We start from the raw sequence: 26,118 nt of genomic DNA, 5'->3' as shown, positions 1-26,118 counted from the left end.
TTCATTCAAAGTTGGTGCTCTACCACTTGAGCCACAGCTTCACTTCACAGCTTTTTGGTGATTAATTGTAGAAAAAAGTCTCATGGACTTTCTTGCCTGGGCTGGCATGAGCCATTGGCATCCTCTTCAACTGCCAGTTTTCAAAGTACCTTTCAAAGCCCTAAATGTTTCCTATTTCCATTGTACACCAGGGAATATAGAGGCAAAGCTCAATATCATATCAACAGAAACTGTTATACTCACCACAGTGGACAAAAAAATTAAATGATTTCTCATTTTCTAGTCTTTAATGATAATATATTAAATGCTTAAGGAGATAAAGGGAGAACAGATGAAACAGAAATGAGCAAAGTAACTGAGACAATCTTGTTAAGTTCAAAGAACTTTGAAGTCTATAACTAGTTATCACATTACAGTGATTATAAGATCAGAAGTCAGACTATGGCTTTGAATCTTAGCAATATTATTTTGTATACTTGTTCTGTAACTAGGCCAATTATTTAAACTTTGTGTGCCTTAGTCTCTTCTATTATAAACTGGAAATATTAATAGTACCCATCAATTATTCAAGAAACATACATTATTGTTAGTGCTTTTAAGGGCAAAATATAATATTTGGGGGGGGGCACTAGGGATTAACCAGGTCCTTGTGCATGCTGGGTAAAAACACTCCATTCTACGGAACTAATCCCAGCCTGAGTGTAATGAGTTTTGATGGCCTAGTTAAGGATCCTATTTCAAAAGCAGTGAAAACTCCAAAACAGTTCAAAAAGGATTAGATGTTTAGCTTACTTAGAACCTCTAAAAGAAACCCCAGAGGGAAATTTTATTCTAGATTTAGTTTGTTTCAGGAGTATATAGATAAAATTCTGTACCTGACTATGTCACATTTGGCAGCCTGAAAGCTTAAAGCAAAATGTGAAGCTTTTAGGTCTTTATCTTCTGCTTATTTGTGGTCCTTTCTCCCTTGATAACTGTTTTCTGTTATATGCAATCTCTGGTTCAACTTGCTTATTATTTATATTTGAGAATTATTTTGGCATTGTTCTGTTAAAACACTTCAGCTCTTTGTAGAAGAGGTACAGTATACATGACCATTGCTAGATTTATCTTCCTGAAAATATTTTTTCATCATCATTATCAACTTTTGGCCTAAAGGAAATGGTCACACTAACAAGTAATCCTAATCTCCTTTCCTAACAACTCTTCCTACAGTTGGTCCTATATACCTCTTAAGACTTGCCTCTTACATACTTTAAGGAAGAATTTAGAATACTGTGCATAAAGCAGAAGAAAATCCAGAAGTAACACCACAAATATATAAGGGAAATGAAGGTAAATCTAAACTAATCAGCTAAAAGTGGTTTGCCTCTAAGGAATGGAGAGGAGGGAAGTCTGATTTTTCTGTAACAAACGTTATAGAATTTGCCATCTTAAATTTAAAAAGCTAAATAAAACTTTTTTTTTTTTGGGTCCATCATGGGGCTTGAACTCTGGGCCTGAGCACTGTCCCTCCCCTCTTCAGCTAAAGTCTAGCGCTCTACCACTTGAGCCACAGCGCCAATTCCAGTTTTTCAAGTGATTTATTGGAGATAAGAGTTTCACAGCTTGGGGCTGGGAAGGTGGCTCAGTGATAGAGCGCTTGCCTTGCATTCATGAGCCCCTGGGTTCGATTCCTCAGCACCACATAAGCAGAAAAAAAAAAAGCCGGAAGTGGCACTGTGGCTCAAGTGGTAGAGCGCTAGCCTTGAGCTGAAGAGCTGAGGGACAGTGCCCAGGCACAGAGCTCAGGCCCCAAGACCAGAGTTCCCCCCCCCCCCCCAAAAAAAGAGTTTCACAGCTTTTCCTCCCCGGGGCTGGCTGTGAACCTCTATCTTCAGATCTCAGCCTCTTGAGTAGCTACGATTAGAGGCGTGAGTCACTGGCACCCAGCTAAAAAGCTAAAACTTTTAAGATAGAAAGATATACAATAAGAAGAAAAATGAAGGGGCTGGGAAGGTGGCTCAATGGTACAACGCTTGCCTTGCATGCCTCAGGCCCTGGGTTCGATTCCTCAGCACCACATAAGCAAAAAGAAAAAAGCCAGAAGTGGCGCTGTGGCTCAAGTGGTAGAGCGCTAGCCTTGAGCTGAAGAGCTGAGGGACAGCGCTAGCCTTGAGCTGAAGAGCTGAGGGACAGCGCCCAGGCCCAGAGTTCAGGCCCTACAACTGGACCAAAAAAAAAAAAAAAAAGAAGAAGAAAAATGAAAAAAGAAATAGAAAGTTTGATTTACTAACTGTACTGGATAGTATAATCTGCACATAATTGTCCACATGTATGGATAGCCAATACAAACAAGAGCCCCTTCACTTACTGGAGCTATCTCAGTTGTATATGAAAGAGATTGGGTTTTATCCAATAAGTAAGAGGTAGGGGAGTGGAGGTTACTAAATACTCGTGTAGTATAATATAACAATAGTAGCATGGGAGTATGAGAAGATTAAACAGGAATTATGCTTAAATGTAATTGACTAGGAAAGAAACAGAGTATATACATGAGATCTTCATTGAGTAGGGAGGTGATGAAAGCCTAGATTAGGATAATGACTAGGGAAACAGAAGGATTCAATTTTGAGTCATTCTGCAAGAACACAGGGTATGATTTACTGGCCAACTAAATGTGAAACTAAAGGAATGGGGGAGGGGCCATGAAATAAGAAGGAGGAATTCAACAGCCTCAGCACAGAGTAGGACTAAAAGAATACTTATAAAGTTAAATACTGATTCCAAAGTTATAAACCTGAAAGATAAATCTTCAGATATAGTTCAAATGCATATTTCAGTTCTATTTCAGTAGCTCTTTTTTGTTTAAGTTTCCAGCTGACTTGGAATATTTTTGGCTCAATTCACTTAAAACTTTATACATATTTTTCACTACTTGACTAATGCTACCTGGACTACATCTTCTTGTATGTGCAGCAGATACTGAAGCATCAGTTCTTTTACTTAAAACTGTCTCATGCCATTACCTTGTTTGCAGTATTATTTTCTCTGTAATTAGTAGTCATTAATTACAGAAAATTCAAACGTAACTAAAATGGTTATGTTAGCAATTTAGAAACTACTCCGGAGCCAATGTAAAAACACAATGGTTAGGAAATGATTGCTTAATATAGACAGGCAAAAATTAGGACACCTGAACAGAAGCATTAGTGGGAACAGAGAAAGGTCTTCTTTGAGACATCTAGAAGCTGAACGAGCAGTGTCTAAAACCATCTGAAGAGGGTAGAAGCAATCAACACTGACACTTTGCTCAGATGGCTTTGTTCATGATTAAGTCAAATAAGAAGTAATTTTTCTGACAAAAGACAATGAGTTTTATTGAGCTAAAAACTATGACAAAGAGAAAGTAAATGGGACAAATGAAAATAAATGGGACAAATGAGCTCCATTCCCTTTAGAATCTTCATTTTAAAATATGGAAGATTATCCAAAGATTTCATCATCCCTTCAAAGTATATTCTATTGCTCATTATCTTCAGCACTCATGAAATTAACTCTACCAGAATGGAAATAAGATAACTAGCATTCATTGTCCAACTCATCTATCCTCAACAGGTTTTTTATGCTTTTTTTTAAGGTAATAGGAAAATTTATTATAGAAAAGTACGGCAGAGAAAGACAGCATGTGGCACATACATGTCAAAGAAAACTGCACAGCAGATTCATCTTCTCAAAGCTTTATAACCACCTCCTTCCTTCTCTCCCTCCCTCCATCTCTCATTTTGCAGTACTGGGGACCCAGACCTCCTAGAAAGTGCTCTATTATTGACCTATACTTCTAGTTCGTTTCAGACTTTTACTTGTACATGTGTCTACTGTATTTTACATTAATGCTTTATATGTTAAGCCAAATTATGCCTCAATTTATTCCAAACAATTTGCTCCAAACCAGTGGCAAAGTAACTGAGACCACCTCATTTTCATAGAAATGACACTGAACATGTAAAGCCGGTTCCATTTTAATAAAACTATAGCTTAAAGTTTAAACATATCTTGAGTAAAGACATAAAAATCTTTCACTTGACTTTATTACCTCTGGCAAGTATCTCTCTACTTCTCTCCCATTAAGCAGCAGAACTGCTTGAAGGAGTTGTGTATTTTGCTCTATTTTTGTTCTTTTAAAAACTGACTCTATTACATAATTCAAACATACATAAAAAGCTGATGAAATCCTACAGCAAACTCCTCACATACTTATCATGTAAGTTCAAGAATTAGCAAAATATGGGGCTGGGAAGGTGGCTCAGTGGTAGAGCGCTTGTCTTGCAAGCATGAGGCCCTGGATTTGATTCCTCAGCACCACATAAGCAAAAAGAAAAAAGCCGGAAGTGGCGCTGTGGCTCAAGTGGTAGAGCGCTAGCCTTGAGCTGAAGAGCTGAGGGATAGCGCCCAGACCCAGAGTTCAGGCCTCATGACCGGACCGCCCCCCCCCCAAAAAAAAAAAAAAGAATTAGCAAAATATGTTTAACCTGGTTTCACCAATATACTTCCCTTTCCCATTCTGTTATCTTAAAAAAGATTACTGCATATTAATTGTACAAAAGGGGTTTCATTATATTTCCACACATGTACCTAATACACTTTCGTCATATTCATTCCTCTTATTTGTTCTTTTAACCCTTTGCATCTAGCTTTTGCTCCAGTCACTCAATCAAAACGGATCTTACCAACTGCCAATTACAAGCATTGTTTGACACAGATGTTCATACCTTTTCCTGGGAAGGACTCCTTTTCCAAATTATTTGCTGGCTTCTCCTCTTTCCTAACCTTTTTATGTTTGAGTGTTTCAAGGTTTCAGACCCTGATTTTTCTATACTTATCCATAGTACTTATTAGGTGGTCCCTATCTGAAGAGAAATCATACTGATTTTACTTCTAAAATATATTCTGAGTTTGACCACTCCTGACTCCCTGTAGAGAGTCATGAGCTTCAATTCTGGTCTGTATTATTATCTACTGCAACAGCCTCCTACCTAATCTCCTTGTTTCCACCCCTTCCCACTCCAGTCTATTCTCAACACAGCACTGTATGTCAAAGTGATGCTTTCAAAATGCTAACTCAGATGCAGTGACTTCTCAACTAAATCTCGCAAAAAAAGGTTCCCTAAGTTTATTCAAGGTGAGAGAAAAGTCCTTAGAATGGCTACTGAACCCCATACCTGCCCTGCTCTTGCCTCCCATTTACCATTTCAACTGCATTTTCTATCAGTCTTTCTCGTTCTCCCTTACTTGCTTCCAACATACTGCCCTCCTGATTATCACCTGAATATCAATACCAGGCACACTGTTGTCCCATGGCTTCTGCATTTACACATCTCTGGATATTCTCCCTTTCCTATATCTGGAAGACTGTATTTTCAAGTCTTTGTTCAAATGTCCAAAAGGCTTTCTCTGACCACTTTATTTAATATCTCAACCAACTCCTCCACTTCCCCTGCCTCCATCTTTGCATGTAATAAAGCAGCAAAATATGAGCACAACGGAGGAGAAACAGTCAATCTAAAGTGAAAGAATATGAAAATTATTGTTGTTATAATTATATTCCAGATATTCAAAAAGTTTAGTAAAACTGGACATTGGTGGCTCATGCCTGTAACCCTAGATACTCAGAAGGGGGAGGTCTGAGGTCTCAGTTCAAAGCTAGCTTGGGCAGGAAAGTCTATGAGACTCTTATCTCCAAGTAACAATTGGAAGTAACTGGAAGTGGTGCTGAGGATTGAAGTTTGAAGGCAGCCTGTGCAGAAAAATCCATGAGACTCTTAGTTCCAATTAGCCAGCAAAAAGCTGAAGTGGAAATGTGGCTCAAGTGCCAGTCTTGATAAAAAGCTAATGGACAGAGTCCAGGCCCTGAGTTTAAGCCCTAGTACCAGAACAACAGTAGCAAAATAGCAAAGTAAATACAGTGGAAGGTATTAAAAAAAATAAAGCCTCTAACTTGTTGAAAATACACTCAATTGGAATGTTGTCAGATTACACTACAGAAGAAAAGACTAGTGAACTTGAAGACATAGAAAAAACATGTGCTGGGGCTGGGAAGGTGGCTCAGTTGGAAGAGTGCTTGCCTTGCATGCATGAGGCCCTGGTTAGATTCCTCAGCACCACATAAGCAGAAAAGGCCAGAAGTGGCGCTGTGGCTCAAGTGGTAGTGCGCTAGCCTTGAGCTGAAAAACTGAGGGACAGCGCCCAGGCCCATAGTTCAGGGCCCACGACAGGCAAAAGAAAGAAAGAAGGAAGGAAAGAAAGGAAAGAAAGGAAGGAAGGAAGGAGGGAAGGAAGGAAGGAAGGAAGAAAAGAAGGAAGGAAGGAAGGAAGGAAGGAAGGAAGGAAGGAAGGAAGGAAGGAAGGAAGGAAGGAAGGAAGGAAGAACATGTACTTAAAATGAAACAGAAAAAAATTAAACTGGAAAATAGCATCCAACAAGCAAATAGCCTGGACTAGATATAGAACAATTTCAAATGTACTGGTCTAAAATCTCTAATGGAAAAGAGAAAGAGATGGAAGCAGTATGATCACTAAATGAAGAACTTTGAGAAAACTACACAAAAGCATATCATAATCAAATTGTTAAAACCACAAATAGAAAGGAGCTAGAAAGAGGGCTTGGCGGTAGAGTGCTCGCTTCACATATATGAGGCCCTCGGTTCGATTCCTCAGCACCACATAAGCAGAAAAAGCCGGAAGTGGCGCTGTGGCTCAAGTGGTAGAATGCTAGCATTGAGCTGAAGAGCTCAGGGACAGTGCCCAGGCCCAGAGTTCAAGACCCACGACAGACCAAACAAACAAAAAAAGACACACAAAAGCTGAAAATGTTATCACTTGTAATACAAGAATACAAGAAATAAAATCCCTCAGAAAAAAGGAAAATAACCCTAATATGAAAATATGCATTCACATAAGATAAAAATGCAAATATGCAGAGGAAGATAGAGTAACAACACTAATAAATAGGATTTAAAAGGACAGCTGAGCCGGGTGCCAGTGGCTCACACCTATAATCCTAGCTACTCAGAAGGCTGAGATTTGATGATCATGGTTCAAAGGCAACCTGGGCAGGAAAGTCCTTGAGACTCTTATTAACCACCAGAAAACCGGAAGTGGCACTATGGCTCAAGTGGTAGAGTGCTTGCCTTGAGCTGAAGAGCTCAGGGACAGCGTCCAGGCCCAGAGTTCACACGACAGACAGACAGACAGACAGACAGACAGACAGACACACACACACACAAAAGACAGCTGACTGTTAAAAAGAACAATACTTTATTGTATCTTATAAATTAGGTACATGTAAAATATGTCAATAAAGAATGTAAAGGCCTTGAAGGACACAACAGAAACATATTGTTTTAAGGTTCTTATACTAAATATGAAGTGGTCCATATTACTTGTAAGTTACTTTTAATGCATCCTATCATAGCAATTTAGCTGGAACCAATCAAATATCTATAAATAGCTGGACAAGCAAATAGGTATATTCATATATATATATGCAATGAAAAGATGTTGATATACATAAGAAAATTGATGAATCTCAAGATAGTTATACAGAGGGAAGGAAGAAAGACAAAAAGAGTATAGACTAGGTGATTATATGTTTATATAAAATTCCAGAAGCTACAAAAAAAAGGACCAGTGACTGTCTCAAGATACAAAGAAATTTGGAAGATTTGAAATGTTTCATGCAAAATTGGATGCTTAACTGTAGGAAACATGTGCATGCATGTCAAATCCTGCACATTAAAATATGTAATTTATTTTAAGTGAATTGTTCCTCAATAAAGTTGTTTGGAAAACAATTTTGACATAATAAATTATACAGGACTCTAGTCATTCACACACTGTGAAACCAAAGGAGGATACTATGAGAAGAACCCAAAGGCACAAGCTCTGTGCCTCTTATCACATAAAACAATATTTATTGAAATGAAGTCCAGGAAAACAAACAAGAGTCTTTGGACTTAAATTTGGGTTAAGTGCCAAAAATATTTAGATACTTTCACTGAATTCATAGTGTAAAACTAATAGATATTTTAGATGATAGCTAGAACTAATAGACTATATAAGGGTTAGAATGAATCATAGAGGACAATTAATCAAATCCTTTCTTACTAGAATTAAAGGAACCATGATTCAGAGGTTTGGTGACGAGGTCTGAGGTCTTACAATTACGATGACTACCTCTCTCAAGTGTAAAATCAACACTTTCAGGGATTGTGTTATTTAGATAACCAGGGCCATAGCAGTACTCAATACCTGTTGTGATGGCTTTTCTAAAAAGAAAGGTAAAAGAAAATATAAAAAAGGAAAAAGAAAGTCTCTTGCAATATGACCGGAGTGTCTCCCTCTCTTTGACTATCTAGTTTTCAACCAAAGGGGAGAATTAGTTTCTTTAATAACATAATTGAAGAAAAATGTATATTCTATATTTTTAGCTTACCAAATATCTCTCCATTTTTGGCATATTCTGTCACAAGGTACAACATACTCTTGGTCTCCATTACCTATTAAAAAATAATTCCATATTAGTCTGTCAGGAAGGACAAACATTTACTACATGTTATACACAGTTACCTAAATTCAAACTATTCTTAAAAGAATCTGCCTTACAATATCTTATGCTAATATTTTTTTTTGTGAAAAACCTAGATCTTTGCTCTTCCTAAGTGTGGTCCATGGCCCAGCAGGCCCAGGTACCTATTAGAAATGCAGAATACCAAAAGCCAGGCTGCAATGGCTCACTGTAATCTTAGCTACTCAGGTAGCTGATATCTGAGGACATGATTCAAAGCCAGCAAGGGCAGGAAAGTCAGAGAGACTTTTATCTCCAATTAACCACAAGAATAAAAAAGTCCCAAGCCGGGTGCAGGCGGCTCATGCCTGTAATCCTAGCTACTCCGGAGGCTAAGATCTGAGGATCACGGTTCAAAGCCAGCTTGGGCAGGAAAGTCCTTGAGACTCTTATCTCCAATAAACCACTATAAAACCGGAAGTGGCACTGTGGCTCAAGTGGTAGAGCATTCACTTTGAACTGAAGAGCGCAAGGACAGCGCCCAAACCCAGAGTTCAAGCTCCATGACCTACCAAAAAAATAAAAAATAAATAAAAAGAATAAAAAGTCCCATGACCAGCACACAGACACAAAATGCAGAATCCCAAACCTACTGATATAGTTTACTTTTTTTTGGGTACTGGTCCTGGGGGCTTTCTGGTCAAGGCTAGTATTCTGCCAATGCTCCACTTCTGGCTTTGTCTTGGTGTTTATAATTGGCTTTGAACTGTGATCTTCAAACTTCAGTAGATTTAGTAGCTAGCATGAAAGCCCAGCTTAGAGTTTACATTTTAACAAAACTGACAAATGATTTGTATACACATTAAAATTTTCAACCCCTCTTCGCTGAGTTTTTGAATCTTCTGTTACCATGATACACAAATTAAGAAAGGAATTATAAACCGGGCACTGGGGGCTCATGCCTGTAATCCTAGCTACTCAGGAGGGTGAGATCTAAGGACTGTGGTTCAAAGCCAGCCTGGGCAGGAAAGTCCATGAGACTCTTATCTCCAACAAACCACCAGAAAACCTGAAGTGGTGATATGGTTCAATTGGCAGAGTGCTAGCCTTGAGCTGAAGAGCTAAGGGACAGTGCCTAGGCCCAGAGTTCACACCCCAAGACCAACAACAACAACAACAAAAAGAAACGAATTATAGGGTTGGGAATAGGGCTCAAATGATAGAGTGCCTGTTTAGCAAACTCAAAGTCCTGAGTTCAAATTCCAGTACTGCAAAAAAAAATTTAAAAAAAAGAAATAGAAAAGAATAAAACAAGAACTTAGTTTTTTAAAAAAAAGAACTTGTTGATCTAAGATTAGACTAGCTAATCTGGCAGGATGTGCAATTCTTCCTTCTATACTTTAATATTATTACAAAGTACTGTAATTTTAAAACATTGTTTACAAGCATCTTTCACCATTTCAATGCTATTTTTATTTAAATTCGGTTTTCTAGATTCAGAAAGAAGTGTGTCAATTGTCACCAATTTGATTTTTCAAAATATCCTGAATTAGAAAAATGTTAATTTTGAGATTCAAGATGAGCAATTTTTAGTCTTTGTCCCTGGAACATTCTTTTAAATTAAAAAGTAGTTTTCAGCTAGCTACTGAAAGGCTGAAAACAAATTTTGTCCTAAAATTACATATCAGGGCAAAAACCAAAGTGATTTTATTTATACTTTGGGCCTAAACAAATACAGACTCAACCTCAACTCTTTATTGTAAATAATCAGAATTACCACAAAAGATTTAACCTCAATTTAACCATGTGGTCCGTCAGCTATGGTCCAACTATCATTGGTTTCTTAGAAATATTTTCTTTAGGAATTAAAAAAAACTGTAAAGGGAGAAATAATGTAAGTTTGACCTAAGAGGTCCCTATAGTTTTATAATTTTAAGAAATATTTGGACTGACACACAGTAGACATGTTTTAAGTCTGTGGTCTCCAATCTTTGTAAAATGTCATTTTCTATTATAAACAGTGTTTAGCTAAATATACAGGTCTGTATACATGCTTATGTATAAACACATTTGTGGATATGCATGCATGTGTCAATGTATAAATACATACATTATAAAATATACATAAGAGAATATCATAAACTTAACTAGAAATTCTAATATTTTCTTCTTATACTCCCAAAGACCTGAGCTAATTTATTTGAGTACACAGTAGTATTGGCTGACAGGAAAAAAAGGCCTGATTTGTAAGCCAATTTCTTTGGTATTAACACATTGATTTTGAGCTACTAATGTGATGTTAATCAGCTTGCAAAACTTTTCAGCAAATTCAACCATAATTCTCACCACGAGTATAGGTTGAGACTAGCATGCTACGAGTACACCTATCATACCTTGGAGGCCAAAGTCATAGATCAGCATCAAGAGTTTAGAAACCATTTTTCAATTTAAAAAATTCTACATATGAATAGATACAAACTTCTGCTTTTAAGAAAATAAACAGGGGCTGGGAAGGTGGCTCAGTGGTAGAGCGCTTGTCTTGCATTCATGAGGCCCTTGGTTCCATTCCTCAGCACCACATAAGCAAAAAGAAAAAAGCTGGAAGTGGCGCTGTAGCTCAAGTGGTAGAGCGCTAGCCTTGAGCTGAAGAGCTGAGGGACAGCGCCCAGGCCCAGAGTTCAGGCCCCACGACCGGACCCAAAAAAAAAAAGAAAATAAACAAAATTTTGATTTCAAAATATAGCAAGTTCAAAACAGGGAACTATAAATGCACGACTTCAAACTTTTAAACAAGTAAATAACAGTTTCAGAGACAACTTAAAACTAAGATACCACTTAGCTTCAGTATTCCTTTTTCTTTTTTTTTGCTGGTCAGGGTGCCTGAACTCTGGACCTGGGCGCTGTCCCTCACCTCTTCAGCTCAAGGCTAGCTCTCTACCACTTGAGCCACAGTGCCACTTTTGGCTTTTTCCACTTATGTGGTGCTGAGGAATCGAACCCAGGGCCTCATGCATGCAAGGCAAGCACTCTACCATTGAGCCACCTTCCCAGCCCCCTATTCCAATTTTTAAATGTAAAGATAATAAAGAAAAAAGAATGTATGTAGATGAATAAAAGCGTATTTCTTTCACAGGTTAGAAAACATAAGAGGGAAAATCATGATGTAAAATAGAGAACTGAGAGTGGACAGCTAAGCCATACCTGATAGAGTTTGATTATGTGAGGGTGGTCTAACATTTTCATTATTTGTACTTCTCGGTAGATTTTCTCAAGATTCACTGCATCCAGTTGAGATTTATCTATTATTTTAATCGCCACCTGAATTCCAGAACATAAATAAATGCAATTAGTATATAATAGTATATTATTTGTATTATATTAGTATGTAACATTTTACAGTTAATAAATGACATTTAATAAATGACACCTGGCACTTTACCTGAAGGTTCCTACGAACCTAGTAACAGCTAAGTTAACTTCAGTGCTTGTCTATTCATTTATTCATAAATATTTTTTTCTTTTTTCTTTTTGCCAGTCCTGGGCTTGAATTCAGGGCTTGGGCACAGTCCCTGAGCTTCTTTTGCTCAAGACTAGCACTCTACCACTTGAGCCACAGCGCCCCTATCAGCTTTTTCTGTTTAGGTGGTAGTTAGGAATCAAACCCAGGGCTTCAAGCATGTTAAGCAAGCAATCTACCATTAAGCCACATTCCCAGCCCTCAGTAAATATTTCTTAAATCATATAGGGTACTTTAGGAGGTTCTGTTTGGCATTGTCATTGGTATGTTAACAATAACACTTCAAAGTGACTTTAATAAACTACGTTTTGGGGCTGGGAAGGTGGCTCAGTGGTAGAGTGCTTGCCCTGCATGCATGGGGCCCTGGGTTCGATTCCTCAGCACCACATAAATAGAAAAAGCCGGAAGTTGTGCTGTGGGTCAAGTGGTAGAGCACTAGTCTGAGCTGAAGAGCTGAGGGACAGTGCCCAGGCCCAGAGTTCAGGCCCCACAACCGACCAAAAAAATAAAAAAATAAACTACGTTTTGCTTTTAGTAATTTTTTTTTTTTTTAAGTTAGTTATGGGGCTTGAAGTCAGGGCCTGGGTGCTATCTTTGAGCTATTTTGCTCAAAGATAGTACTGTATCACTTTGAGCCATAGTCCCACTTCCAGCTTTCTGGAGGTTAACTGGAGATGAATTTCACAAACTTTCCAGCCTGGGCTGACTTCAAACCACGATCCTCAGATCTCAGCCTCCTGTGTAGCTAGGAGTACAGGCGTGAGCCACTGCCACCCAGCTTTCTTCCCCGTTTTTTTAGTTCTAACTTGTTATGCACTGCTTGTTTCAGACTTAACTGTAACCCAAAGAACAACTCAAGGTCTCCCAGGAGAAATTGGATTACTAACATAATATATAAAATTCAGTGTACTGCTTCAGAAGAAAAGAGGTAACTCCATTTGAGATAGTAAAATGTATGAGCTCTATGAAAGCTATTTTCATAATGCTTGCTAGTGTTATTATTATAATCAAAATGTCTAGAAACTTCAAGGTGTCAAACTTGTTAGGGAAGTAAGTGTAATATATTCTTAATATTGTACTTGCTATTTGAGATACTATAGGACCACTTCAAAGTTAAAGTTAAAAACTTAAAGAACTCTTCCTCTAATTAAGGGGACAATATATGGGATTAACAATTCCTCTGGGTGACTGAGTAAAAACTACTAGGTAAAAGGGTAAAGGTATACTTGAATTGCCTCAACTTTCCTTGGGAAAGTTCATGTGGAATTTCCACGCATGCATACTTTGAAGAAAATGCCTTGCTATACAGTCCCTGAAGTAAGTCTAGAGACCCAGAACTTCATTACAAACAAAATGATTTTATGAAGGGGTAAGTCACATGACATAAGTAGAGTTGGGGAGAAAGAAAGTATAGTTTTCTAAAACTGAACATTGTATTGTCAGAAAATTTTGCACATAACTTACCATATTTAATACTAATAAATGTTTAGATAGCAAATGCAAATGTAAAAGAAATACTTGAGGACAGCTCCTCTGTTAAATTGTTTTGGAACTTTGGCCTCCAAAATGAAAAAGTAAAAAAACAAGAATATTAAAATTGGCAGAGGAAACAGATGGGAGGGAAGAAAATGATGGGAGAGTGATACTATTCTGATCAAGCACTACATACTTAGATGGATATGTTAAATTTTAAGCCCCTGCACAACCTTTTGGAGTTTAGAAAAAAAAATTAAAGTGTAAAAATTATTAATTATCCAATTAAACTTACACGAAAACTGTCTCATTTTTTTCAATGTGAGAAAAAAATTCTCATTTCAATTCTCTACAACTTTATAGTGGGTCACAGACCCAAGATAGATAGATAGATAGATAGATAGATAGATAGATAGATAGATAGATAGATAGGCAGACAGACACAGAATTATATTGTAACAATCTGCCTGTTTATTAGGCTGTTAAACGAGCATATGTTTCTCTGAAGACAACATAAAGCATGTGTTAGCATGTTCCTTGTAATAGGGGTAGTTTAACTGCTTTAACAAGTAGACCCAAATATATAATGATTCAAGCACAATGCAGGTTTAGTTTTTTCTTATGTAGTAGAACTGGATAGGTGACATTAGTCAGCCTAAGAGGCTTTCTATACTTAGGGTGTGTTTTCTAAGGTTACTCAGAAGATTGTCTCCATTCTAGCCAACTCCCCCACCCCCAAATAGGGTTGGGGTGTGATACTGAGGGGCCAAGCCTGGAAGCAATGCATATTATTCTGCTCATCCCATTACTTAGAACTCAGAACCACACTTTCATGCAAAGGAGGCACAAAACAGGTATAGACACAGAAATGAAAAGCAAATGAGGGGGGCTGGGAAGGTGGCTCAGTGGTAGAGTGCTTGCCTTGCATGCATGAGGCCCTGGGTTCGATTCCTCAGCACCACATAAGCAGAAAAAAGAAAAGCCAGAAGTTGCGCTGTGGCTCAAGTGGTAGAGTGCTAGCCTTGAGCTGAAGAGCTGAGGGACAGCGCCCAGGCCCAGAGTTCAGGCCCATGACTGGACCAAACAACAACAACAACAAATGAGGGATCATTGATAATCAACTGAGAATTTCTGCAACATTCAAATGATTCTCTTTATCAAGAGTGTCCCAGAAATATAGTAACGATGGTGGCTTTCTCAACTGTACAGCATTTAATTTTATAAGATACTTTGATACCACAATACTGTGAAATATGTGAAATTTATGTAATCACCTAATCTCAATTTTAAAAAAAAGTGAGAGAAGGGACAGGTTAGGATTGATGGGTGACAATGTTGTCAGACACCTTGTACTCATACACTGATTTGTAGAATGGGAACTTCTTTGTACAATTACTTAAAGATATAATAATAAAAAATGTTTTTAAAAAAGATGTTTTGACACATCTAATCTCATTTAGTTATCAATGCTCTTCTGAAGGACATAGAAGTAGTAGTATCCTGTGAGTTAATAAAACTGAAGTTAAAAAGGTATCATATATTAGCAGGTATAAAGTCCTAGATTCAAATCTCAACACCTCTGGGCTGGGAATGTGGCTTAATGATAGAGTGCTTGCCTACCATGCATGAAGCCCTGGGTTCGATTCCTCAGTACCACATACACAGAAAAAGCCAGAAGTGGTGCTGTGGCTCAAGTGGTAGAGTGCTAGCCTTGAGCAAAAGCAGCTCAGGGACAGTGCCTGGGCTCTGAGTTCAAGCCCTAGGACTGGCAAAAAATAAAAATAAATAAAAAAATAAATCTCAGCACCCCAAACCTCTTAAGACATCGACGAAACAGCAAGTCATATAACCTACACAAGTTCTAAAGCTCTAGTGAGTTGGAGGTGTGGGCATGATGGTCTTCTGCTTCAAATTCAGTCTTTTCACTATTTCAAATAGACTACTAGTCACATGTTTTTGAACTATGGTATACCTGAGTTATGCCTGAGATACACAATTAAAGAGGAGTGATTCCTACTCTCAAGGAATTTTAAAGGTCTGTGACTAACACATTTAATCAACAAAAAGAAGCCTTTATTTTGGAATTTCCCAAATAGAGTGTTGAAAGTCCCCAGCTTACAAAAGGGTATGTTCCAACAGTTCATTTTAAGGATACAAATAAATTCAGATTTCTGGGCACTTATTCTCTGTATTCTTTCCCCTATTTACTTATTAGCATGGGACTGTATCCCTTATACTATTTACTTACTAACATAATATTGTATGCCTCCTGCTAGGGGCAAAAAATGTGGCCACAGGGAGTCAGAAAGATCAAGCAAGCAGGGATCAGTGACTCATACCTGTTATCCTAGCTACTCAGGAGGCTGAGCTCTAAAGGATCTCAGTTCAAAGCCAACCAGGCAGAAAAATCTGTGACTCCATCTTCACAATAACAAGCAGAAAAACAGGCTAGAGGTGTATGGTTTAAATGGGAGTACCAACTGAGCAAGTAACCTGACCAAGTATGAAGCTGAGTTCAAACACTGGTATAGAAAGCTAATCAAGAGATTTTGTTGTTCATATTAATTATTCAACTCTTCAATTCTTAATTGTACATGCATTATCTTAGAATAAACAATGGCAATAAAAATAATATTCCCTCTGCTAGAAAACAGAGAAAGACTCTCATTTGGGGAAGCATACAAGATAAACTAGAAAGCTTATTACTAGCATACAAAATCTCTTATAAAGTAACAACACGGTTGTTGTTTTTAATACACATTTTCTCAAGTACTTCTTTTTTTGGTAGCTAATTAGAAGTAAGAATCTCATAAACTTTCCTAACCAGGCTGGCTTTGAATCTCAATTGTCAGATCTCAGCACCTTAAGTAGCAAGGATTACAGATATGAGACACCAGTGTCTGGATCTAAGTGAACTTTAAAAATAACAGGAATCGGGCTGGGAAGGTGGCTCAGTGGTAGAGCGCTTGCCTTGTATGCCTGAGGCCCTGGGTTTGATTCCTCAGCACCACATAAGCAAAAAGAGAAAAAAGCCAGAAGTGGCGCTGTGGCTCAAGTGGTAGAGTGCTAGCCTTGAGCTGAGGGACAGCGCCCAGGCCCAGAGTTCAGGCCCCATGACCGGACCCCCCCCTCCAAAAAAAAAAAAATTAGGAATCAAATCCAGCACCACATAAACAGAAAAAGCCGGCAGTGACACTGTGGCTCAAGGGTAGAGCACTAGCCTTGAGCTGAAGAGCTAAGGGACAGTACCCAGGCCCAGAGTTCAGGACCCAAGACTGGCAAAAAAAAAAAAAAAAAAGACAGCAAATAATAATGATGATGATGATGATGATGATGATAATGATAATAATAATAATAGGGGCTGGGAATGTAGCTTAGTTGTAATTGTAGAGTGCCTTGCCTAGCATACATTAAGCCCTGAGCTCAATTCCTCATAAACACATAAACAGAAAAAGCCAGAAGTGCTGTGGTTCAAGTGGTAGAGTACTAGCTTTGAGCAAAGAGAGGCTTAGGGACAGAGCCCAGCACTGGCAAACTGGCAAACTGGCAAACAAACAAACAAATAAAAGAACATAAGCAATAAAATAAATCCTTTTTGACTTTTTGCAGCCTGGAAGGGCAGTAATTTCTTCACCTTGCCAATATTGGCAAAGATTTAAAAGATAATATTCCTGGAAACTGTGTGCTCTTCCTAGTGAAAATTTGTGAGTCCTCTTTTTTTGGGTGTTAAATAGGAATGTGTGTGTGTATGTGTGTGTGTGTTTGTGTGTGTTTGTGTATGTACATATAATACATACACACCCAAGAATTCCATTGTTATTATCGAATTGTCCTGAGGAAACAATTAGGTTCAAATGTACAAAACTACCCATAAAGGAATGCTCTCTGAGACATTATGTTATAGAGCATGAGGTAGAAATAAATAAATGTTAACTAGGAGGAAATTAACTAAATTAAATGCAATACTCATATGCAAGAACGCTATTAGATTTTGCTTCATATAGTGTTTTTTATACTTGGAAATGTTAACAATATTCTAAATAAAAACAGATTATATATGTGAATGACTGCATACATATAAAATATATGTGAAACACTAAGAGGATATGAACCAAATAGCCTGTGTTTTGAAAACAGAAGCAAGGAAGTTGCTTCTTCTTTAGGCTTTCCAACAATGGCTGAACATGTACAACTTCTGTAATCTGAAGAAAACCATGGAAATATTAGGTTGACTTTGAAAAGGAACTTTAAATGTTTAGCACTGTTTCTCAGTTCAGTCCACCAAAAACATAGGTCTTAATCTGTAGTAGTAAATATTTCAAAAATTTTAAATGAATATTGACTACTGAAATTCCGGTTTAAGTGTCTTTGAAACTCCTGACAATCTCCAATTGGTTATATAGATTATTTCTCTTTGAAGACTGGGAAAGCATTTTCCACAAATGTTCTGTATGAAGAAACTTTTCCACAAACAACTTGCTTTGCAAAGATAAAAGTAAAAGGAGGAGAGGTTGTAGATATATTTTTAAAAAGGAAAGAAAGATATAAGGAATTCTGGAATCCAAAGGAGGCTAAGGAAATGAATCTGCAGTCAGCAGTGGGACATAAATCAAATGTCATCATTTGAATTCAAGAGAGGCCAGTTTCAGTTATTTCCAAATAAATGTTTTCTTAATGGTCTGATCCTGAGAGAATCTCTCTAAGGACATAAGATCAGAACACATTAAACTCTGTTAAAAGTTAAAAATTTCTACAGAATATGAGGATTTACACAATCCTTATTTTGCACATTTCTCCTTTCCTCCCCAAAAGAGTACATGGTTTTGAGCAATATTTAGCAGAATAGTTTGCCAATTACTATTTGTCTGGGATACCAAGAAACTAGAGGACAATTTTAACAAAGCACATATACATTATGTGACAAATATAATTTCTATTTCAGTACACAGTTAAAGATCATAAATGGGCTTAGATACAACTTAGAGGTTAAGTTATTTGCTAACAAGTCCTTCTACTGTGCATTAGACAGCTACTGCTTGAAATCTGGAATACTTTGTAGTACAAAATAAACACCAGGACTAGTGAACAGAGCTAAAAATTTCAAAGCAAATTATCCAAATGCATTTAAAACATAACTTCGCTTTGAGAAATATTTTAAATATGATATAATACGCTCTTTTCTTTGTATTCTTGCTATAAAAATAAAAATTTCAGACTTTATTTTGGAAAATTAAAAAAAAAAAACTCCTACCTTTTTAAGGTAGTAGTTTAAGAATTAGATCTAAAGAGAAAAATCCTAAAATGCATAGAGAGCTTTTAGTGAACACAAGCAATTTTCAGAGTGAGCTTGGTATCAGTTCTGCATTCCAGGTTCTCTTAAGAGAGGCAAGTAATCTAATACCAACATGCCATTTTAATAGGCCCACTTTCAGGAAAAGTCAGTAAAATTCAAGGGGCCATACATTTACCTGAATATACTTCAAGTAAGCAGTTTAAGAGGTATGGTGTTAAGGAACACTCAGTTATCTTTCAGAGACTAATCTGAAAATAACTAATGGTGGTATCTCAGGGTAGGTCATTTTTTCATTTATCTATATTTTCAAGTTTACAAATAATAAACATAAGTTGTATAAAAAATGTAACTCTTTAATGTAAAAATAATACTTTCTCACTTTGAAATTTCCCTTCCAGAAATTTAACAGCGATTATTCTTCCACAAAAATTTAAATAGAGACATAACTAGTTGACAAGGCTCCTTGGCAACTATTTAAGTGAAAATTGGAAGTTATATAATATTCAAAATTAGACAAACAGTAGTAAAGTAAGATACATTCACAAGGTAGCATGTAATATTAAAATATTATAAAGGGGTGACACTGGCCAAGAAGCATTGTACTCATAAACTGACATGCAATTGCAAGCCCTTTGTACAACTCGTTAATAACAATTACAAGAACAAAAACTGGTAAAAATGTTACAAAGTTATATACTATAAGCAAAAATGTGTCTGCATTACTAAAGGTAGAAAAATTTATATTACATATACCATGTGATTTTATCTATAGAAAAATGTGTTTCAAAAAAGACTAGAGAGAAATGTGACGTAATGTTAAGAATAACGTATTGGTATGGGAATTATACATATACTTTCTGTGTACTGCTGACTTTATTCTTTATATTTTCTATGTTAAAACTATTTTTTTACCAGAAAATGAAAACAAGGGCACAAGTAGTTTTTCTGGAATTTCACTTAAGACAAAATCTATATAGTAAGCTAGATGGAAAAAGTTGCTTCCAAATATAGTATTAGGAAAATAAAATACCACTAAGGACAGAACTGAAAACTAGAAGCCACTATTGCCTAAAACAGTTTAACAGTCTAAATGTTATTATCATTTTCCTATTATGCTCATCTTACAAAAAGTAGCTTCTTTAATTCATAAGCCATAAACCAGTACTACAAAACTTTTATTAAGTATTATATAGGAATCTGGACTCTACTACCACCTACCTTCCCTTTTGTGAGCAAAACTGACATAGAAATCTAACATACCAATACTGCTTCACATGATACAACTGTATTTCTTAAGCAATGTTAAGCTATTTGATAGATTAGACCAAAATGAAGGTAAATTTTGTCTATTCATTTTCCCCTAAGACAGAAATAAACTTGGATCTCCTAAATTCTGCAGAAAACACATCTCTTTCAAGTGAGATAGGACAGGAGAGAAGGCTCAATTAAAAATCGAAGGATTCAGGGGCTGGGAAGGTGGCTCAGTGGTAGAGTGCTTCCCTTGCATGCACTACACCCTGGGGTTCGATTCCTCAGCACTACATAAGCAGAAAAAGCCGGAAGTGGCTCTCTGGCTCAAGTGGTAGAGTGCTAGCCTTGAGCTGAAGAGCTGAGGGGCAGAGCCCAGGCCCAGAGTTCATGCCCCACAACCAACAACAACAACAACAAAAAAAAAAAAAAAAAAAAAAGGAAAAAAATAAGGATTCAATTTTCCATCATGTCAATGTGTAAACTAAACCCTGAAATTGGCCTCAGAATCAAACTGGTGTAGTGCCGGGGAGATCTTTAAAACACAAATGTAAACTGATGCTAAAAACATTCCATATGGAGCTGGGAATGTGGCATGCTTGCAGAGCATGCATGAAGCCCTGGGTTCGATTCCTCAGTACACATAAACAGAAAAAGCCAGAAGTGGTGCTGTGGCTCAAGTGGTAGATTGCTAGCCTTGTGCCAAAGCAGCTCAGGGACAGTGCCCAGGCACTGAGTTCAAGCCCCAGAACTGGCCAAAAAAAAAAAAAAAAAATCCACATGAAGAAACTTTTATAAACAATAATGTAGTCAAAAGTCTGCCAATACCCTTTTTCTTTATTCCATATTTTCACTGCAATTACTGCAGAATGTTAAGTAATGAGAACTTAATACAAAGTGTTAAGTTTTCACAGTTGTAATAGTTTTTAAGGTAGTTACATCTATCTGACTTATTTATCCAGTAAATAAAGAAAATCTGCTACTTACAGATCAATAATAAACAATGATATACTTTAAGGAACAATTGTATCTATTCTCTTGCTAAACAATTCTTTTTGTAAATTACCTATAACAATCACAGAGAAACTTTGCAATTATAAAGACAGCTACAAAACTTTTCTGTTCAGAAATTGCCAGGCCACTTCTCATCCCTCTAACCTTATCTCCAATCTACACAAAATTACCACAAATGCTTACACTGGGTAATCTTGAAAAGCACAAGGAAGATGCAAAGTATGAGCTAACAATACAACCTTTAACATAAATCATTTTATACACATCTGCCACACAATGTAGGATCTGAATGTTCTTTGATGATCTTCAATTACAAATGCATGGTCCAACTTTAGCTGAATGCCAAAAACAAAACAAAACAAAAACTCCATAAACACCCCAAACGGTGTCACTTCACGGCGCCCCCTAGCACACGCACTAAGAAATACCAGTTGAAAGGAACACCATTTGAATTGTCAATCTCTATAAAGTGTCAGTTTACCATTAGTTCCACTTACTCGGCTCTTAAACAGATACTACATTACTTATATTGGCCCTGGCAAATAACAGCCAGCAATTAAAACTTGGTAAACCTAAAAGCTTCTAAGAAAAAATTATGAAAGGATAGATTGAGTATTCAACCACTAAGTAGCTCAAAAGTTCTCTATATGTGCTATTTGATTTTCTAAGACAGCCACTGAAAAGTCTTGAAAACAACCTCAAAGTGTTTTATTTTTTGATGTAACTTAAATAGTATATGACATTTGGTGATGGCTCTTTGGAGGAATGGAACCACTTTCTTCCTTTTCATTAAAAAAAAAAAAAAGCTGGGACCAGATTAAGTCTTTGCAAAGACTGAGTCATGGCAATTACAGTCATCATCATATTCAACCTAAAAAAAATGAGCATCCATACATTTATACGAAGAAAATTTGCGACCTTGGTCTTCATGCCCCAAATAAATCCGATTTGGACGCTCCTCTTCTTTTTGGAAACTGACACTAAGCAAAACTTCTAAGTACAACAACTGCTAGGAAAATCACTCAAGTTTTCAAATGCCTCTCGCTAAGCTTACATAAGTCTCGTGTGTGTGTGTGTGTGTGTGTGTCTGTGTGTGTGACAGAGAGAAAGACACAGAGACAGTCCTACTTCATTCTACATTCGAAGACTAGTATACCGGTACTAATAAGAAAAAAAAGGCAACAGGATGAAAAATGGTGAAACTCGAGTGGCAATTACAGTAAGACAGAACAGAGTACGTCAAAACCACTAGGTGTTAGTCTATGGTTTTATTCCTACCTTTTTTTTCTCTCCCCCCACCCCAAGGTATTTAATTTGCACATCTTAAAATAGAGACCCCGAGGAGAGTGAAAGAGCAGCTCGAGGCAGTTGAAGGGAAGGGGGTGGGTTAGGTAAGAGCAGAGACGTGAGAAAATGTGTGCGGTGCATTAGAATGTGCAAAGGACCGGGATGGGGGGGGGGGTGCTGGAGTCTCGGTCAGGAAGCAGTAGAGCGGCCATCCCGTCTGGTTTGCAAGGAATGCGACTTCACCCGGCGGAACGCACCCCAGGTAGAGAGACAACCCAGCGAGCGGTGCAAAGGCGGCGATGACCATTTTAACCAGTCCTATTGTCTGGAGTAGGAGAAGGAAACAGCTCACCCCGGAGATCGAACTAACCAGACAGCAACTCGAGACACAGATGCAGAGGAGAAGGGCAGTGACCGTCAGCCCGGGGCGCGCGCGGCCACCGGGACCACGCCGCCGCCCCCACCCCCTTCTCCTCCGAGCAGGGAAGGACGCCGGGGTCAGGGGCCCGCGCGACCCCGGCCCACGGAGCCCACTTCGCAGACGGCTCCCCCCCTCCCCCGGGTCGGGCTGTCTCTCGGTGCTCAGCCCCGGGGACACCGAGACTTCCCCCTCCCACCACACCGCACCTCCCCCCCCCCCGCCCGCCTCCAGCCGAAAGCGGGTAAGACGCGGAACTTGGGCTCCGGAGTGTGGAGACCACACACCGGGTCACGGCCCGGGAGAGGTGGGAGGCTCCTGGCGAGAATTCCGAGCGGCTAGCCGGTCTGGCGTCGGGGATGGAAAAACGCTCCGGCGGGCCGGGGGTGCCGGAGCGAGCGGACCCCGGCGCCGTCCCGGGCCCCCCCCCCGGCCCCCTGCACCCCTCGGGGTCCGCACGGTCCCAGGCCCGCGCGCCTCGGCCAGTGGCGCAGCCTCCCCGGGTCTCGGGTCCCCGCGGCCGCACCGCTGCAGCCGGGGCCCCCTCCCCTCACGTAAAACAAATAAAATCCAGCGCCTCCCCCCCTCGCCCTCGCCCCGGACGCTCCCGCCGAGCCCCGGGCCGCACCTCCGTCTTGGTGATCCGGTGCCGCCCCAGCTTCACCACGGCGAAGTTGCCCTTGCCCAGCGTGCCCTCGATGTCGTAGAACCCCACCCGGACCGGCCCGCGCTGCAAGTGCCTCGGGCCATCCGCCATGACCATGCTGGGCCCCCGCTGCTAGACACGGCGACTGGAGCGCGAGCGGGCGGCTGGGCTGCGCGGCACGGCGCGGCGCGGCGCGGCGCGGCGCGGCTCGGCTCGGCTCTGGCGTCCGCCGCTCCGCTCTCGCTCCAGCGTTCCCTGCCCGCCCGCTCCGCAGGGCCCAGCCAGGCGCGCGCCGCCGCTGACGTGCGCCGACGTCAGGGGGCCGGGGCGGGGGCGGGGCCAGGCCTCCATTGGTCACCATGGCGACCGGAGCACCGCCGACGTCGGCAGCTGAAGGGAGGGGCGCCGCGCCGCGCGAGCCGGGCGGGCGCGTCTCTTCCGGGTCTCGGCGTCCTCTCTCCCTTCCCCCCGCCCCCTCTCCTCCCGCCCCCAAGCTTCGCTGCCATTGGAGGCGGGGCGACAGGCCCCGCCTCCGTCCCCCGTGCCTTCCACGGAAGGGTAAGAGCGAGCCCTGGTGGGCGGGACGGAGCGTGCACCGGCGAACTTCACCTCAGGCTCCTTTCCCGCCCACCTGAGGACCTTCCCGCCAAAACCTCTCACCTATGAGTCGACTGCGCCCTAAATTTGGAAGCGACCGAGAATGGTGACTGAGTAACACGTTGCTCATAGCCTCCTTCCTTTGTGTCTTTCCCTCTTGGTGTTGCTATTTAAAGCCATCCACTTTCCTCAGAGGAGTCCTGCTGACGGCAGCCGGTTGCATGGAGATTCACAGAATGTCCGCGTTGGAGAGACCCCGAGATGACTTCATCCCGAGACTTGGGGACCCCCCCCCGCCCCCGTGGGTGTCGGAGCTAGAGCCCCTGAAACGTAGGCTTGGCTTGGCTTTTTCTTTTTTGAGTTTTGGGGAGGGGGGGGCCATAGCTTCTGTCACGTTCCCTGTGGCTGGTGACCCTGGAAACTTAGGAAATTCGTGTCCCATGTCTTTTCAGATGACCAGGCCAGCAGCAAGGCGTGGAGAGGACTGCCAGAGTCACACAGGTAGTGCTCACGTTGGACGTTTTAAGTCATCACACCAGTCTTTCCTATGGTAGCCTGGGGAAACGGGAGCGGGACGTTTAGAGGTATTGGGATGGATTATGCAATCAGGTCTTGGTTTCTGAATACCCTTTTCCTCACGAAAAGGAACCAGACTTTTTAACTCATTCCAAGGAAGAGATGTGGCCTTGAAAGATCATCAGTCCCAAAGCATGAAGAAATCGTGTCTATGTCAAGATGGATATACCAACAGAAAAAAGAGACAATTTGAAAATGCCTCCAGTTGATAAATTTACTCACTCATAATGAATGAATGGTGAAGCCTGGAGCCAGTGGCTCATGGCTGAGATAGTAAGCCAATGGATTACTACCTTCTCTGCAGGCTGAGATCTGAGCAGAGCAGTTTGAAGCCAGCCCCCTGGCTAGAAAGTCTGTGAGATTCTTATCTCTGATTTTAACAGCAAAAGTGGGAAGTGAAGGTGTGGCCCAAGAGGTAGAGCACTACCCTTGAGCAGAAAAAGTTAAGGGAGAACAACCGGACCCTGAATTTATACCCCAGTACTAGCTGATGCTCTTGTGTGCGCACACAGATACACCAAAAATGCACATAGACCTACTAGAATTAGAATGTACCTTTTGAAATGAGAGAAAGAGAAATTGACTCATTTTTATCTGATTATTTTAATCAGATAGCCAGGGCAACCATTTACTTGCACAATCTTGGAATAAGCACTGACTGGTCTGAGGCCAAAAAGAAAAAGAAAGGGATGACAGGGACTACTAACAACTGTTTTGGAAAAGCAGAGTTCAGTGTCATTGTGCTATAGTGAAAGGGAGGCCAGAGATGGGGGAACAGATAGGAAGGGCTGTGTCAAAACTCAGCCTCATCCATGTGGAAATGCTGTGGGTGTACCACTGAAAACTACTAATAGATTATAAATGTAACCTAAAAAATAATACACACATTAATTCAGAGTTCTATCACCTTGAATCCTGTGGTTAAGTTTCATTTATTTCCTTGCTCTAAAAGATGTACTCCAATCTCTTCTATTTCAACTTTATATGTTTCTTAGGTGCCTTGATTACCATTAAATAAGTGATAACTTGATACATTTTAACAGTTACTAATTTTATAGAATTCCTGCTTTCATCACTTCTTTCTCTTTCCCTACGCACACATAGACACATATATGCACACACACACACACACACACGCACACACACACACACACACACACACACACTAGCAAAAGGATAAACAATAAAAGGGAAAGAAAAGAGAATTTCAGACAAGTCCCATCTTTTCCTTTCTGGTTTTAGTGTCAGTGAGATCAAGTTCTCTAGTTACTAGGTTTTCCATTTGTTTGACTTTTAAAATCCAACATTCTTAGCTGGTGCTATGAGTCATTGAATTGAATTTAAAAACATTAGGGCTGAGAATGTGGCTTAGTGGTAGACTGCTTGCCTAGCATGCATGAAACCCTAGGTTTGATTCCTCAGTACCACATAAGCAGAAAAAGACAGAGTGGCACTATGACTCAAGTGGTAGCGTACTAGCCTTGAGCAAAAGAAGCTTGGGGAC

The 26,118-nt window shown here is 39.8% G+C and overlaps 1 protein-coding gene and 1 long non-coding RNA gene across 2 annotated transcripts in view; one reads left to right on the top strand and one right to left on the bottom strand.

The window, feature by feature from the left end:
- Nucleotides 1–23,710, bottom strand: part of Sik2 (salt inducible kinase 2) — an 89,376-nt gene extending 65,666 nt beyond the window's left edge. Inside the window, exons 1-3 of the mRNA XM_070038412.1 lie at nucleotides 23,424–23,710; nucleotides 11,747–11,863; nucleotides 8,474–8,537 (exon numbers count right to left, since the gene is read on the bottom strand). Coding sequence (XP_069894513.1) covers nucleotides 8,474–8,537; nucleotides 11,747–11,863; nucleotides 23,424–23,558 — 316 coding nt within the window. The 5' untranslated portion in view covers nucleotides 23,559–23,710. The remainder of the gene's footprint in view (nucleotides 1–8,473; nucleotides 8,538–11,746; nucleotides 11,864–23,423) is intronic.
- Nucleotides 23,711–23,995: 285 nt separating this feature from the next.
- Nucleotides 23,996–25,636, top strand: LOC138838774 (uncharacterized). The gene is made up of 3 exons (XR_011375748.1): nucleotides 23,996–24,368; nucleotides 24,491–24,539; nucleotides 24,684–25,636. It is a non-coding gene; the product is annotated as an uncharacterized lncRNA (long non-coding RNA).
- Nucleotides 25,637–26,118: the final 482 nt, after the last annotated feature.

The sequence above is a fragment of the Dipodomys merriami genome, unplaced genomic scaffold, assembly GCF_024711535.1.
Source record: "Dipodomys merriami isolate MVZ:Mamm:240054 unplaced genomic scaffold, mDipMer1.0.p SCAF_29, whole genome shotgun sequence".
Classification (NCBI taxonomy): Eukaryota; Metazoa; Chordata; class Mammalia; order Rodentia; family Heteromyidae; genus Dipodomys; species Dipodomys merriami.
Note: the sequence above shows the minus strand (reverse complement) of the source record. Positions and strands in the feature narration are given on the sequence as shown.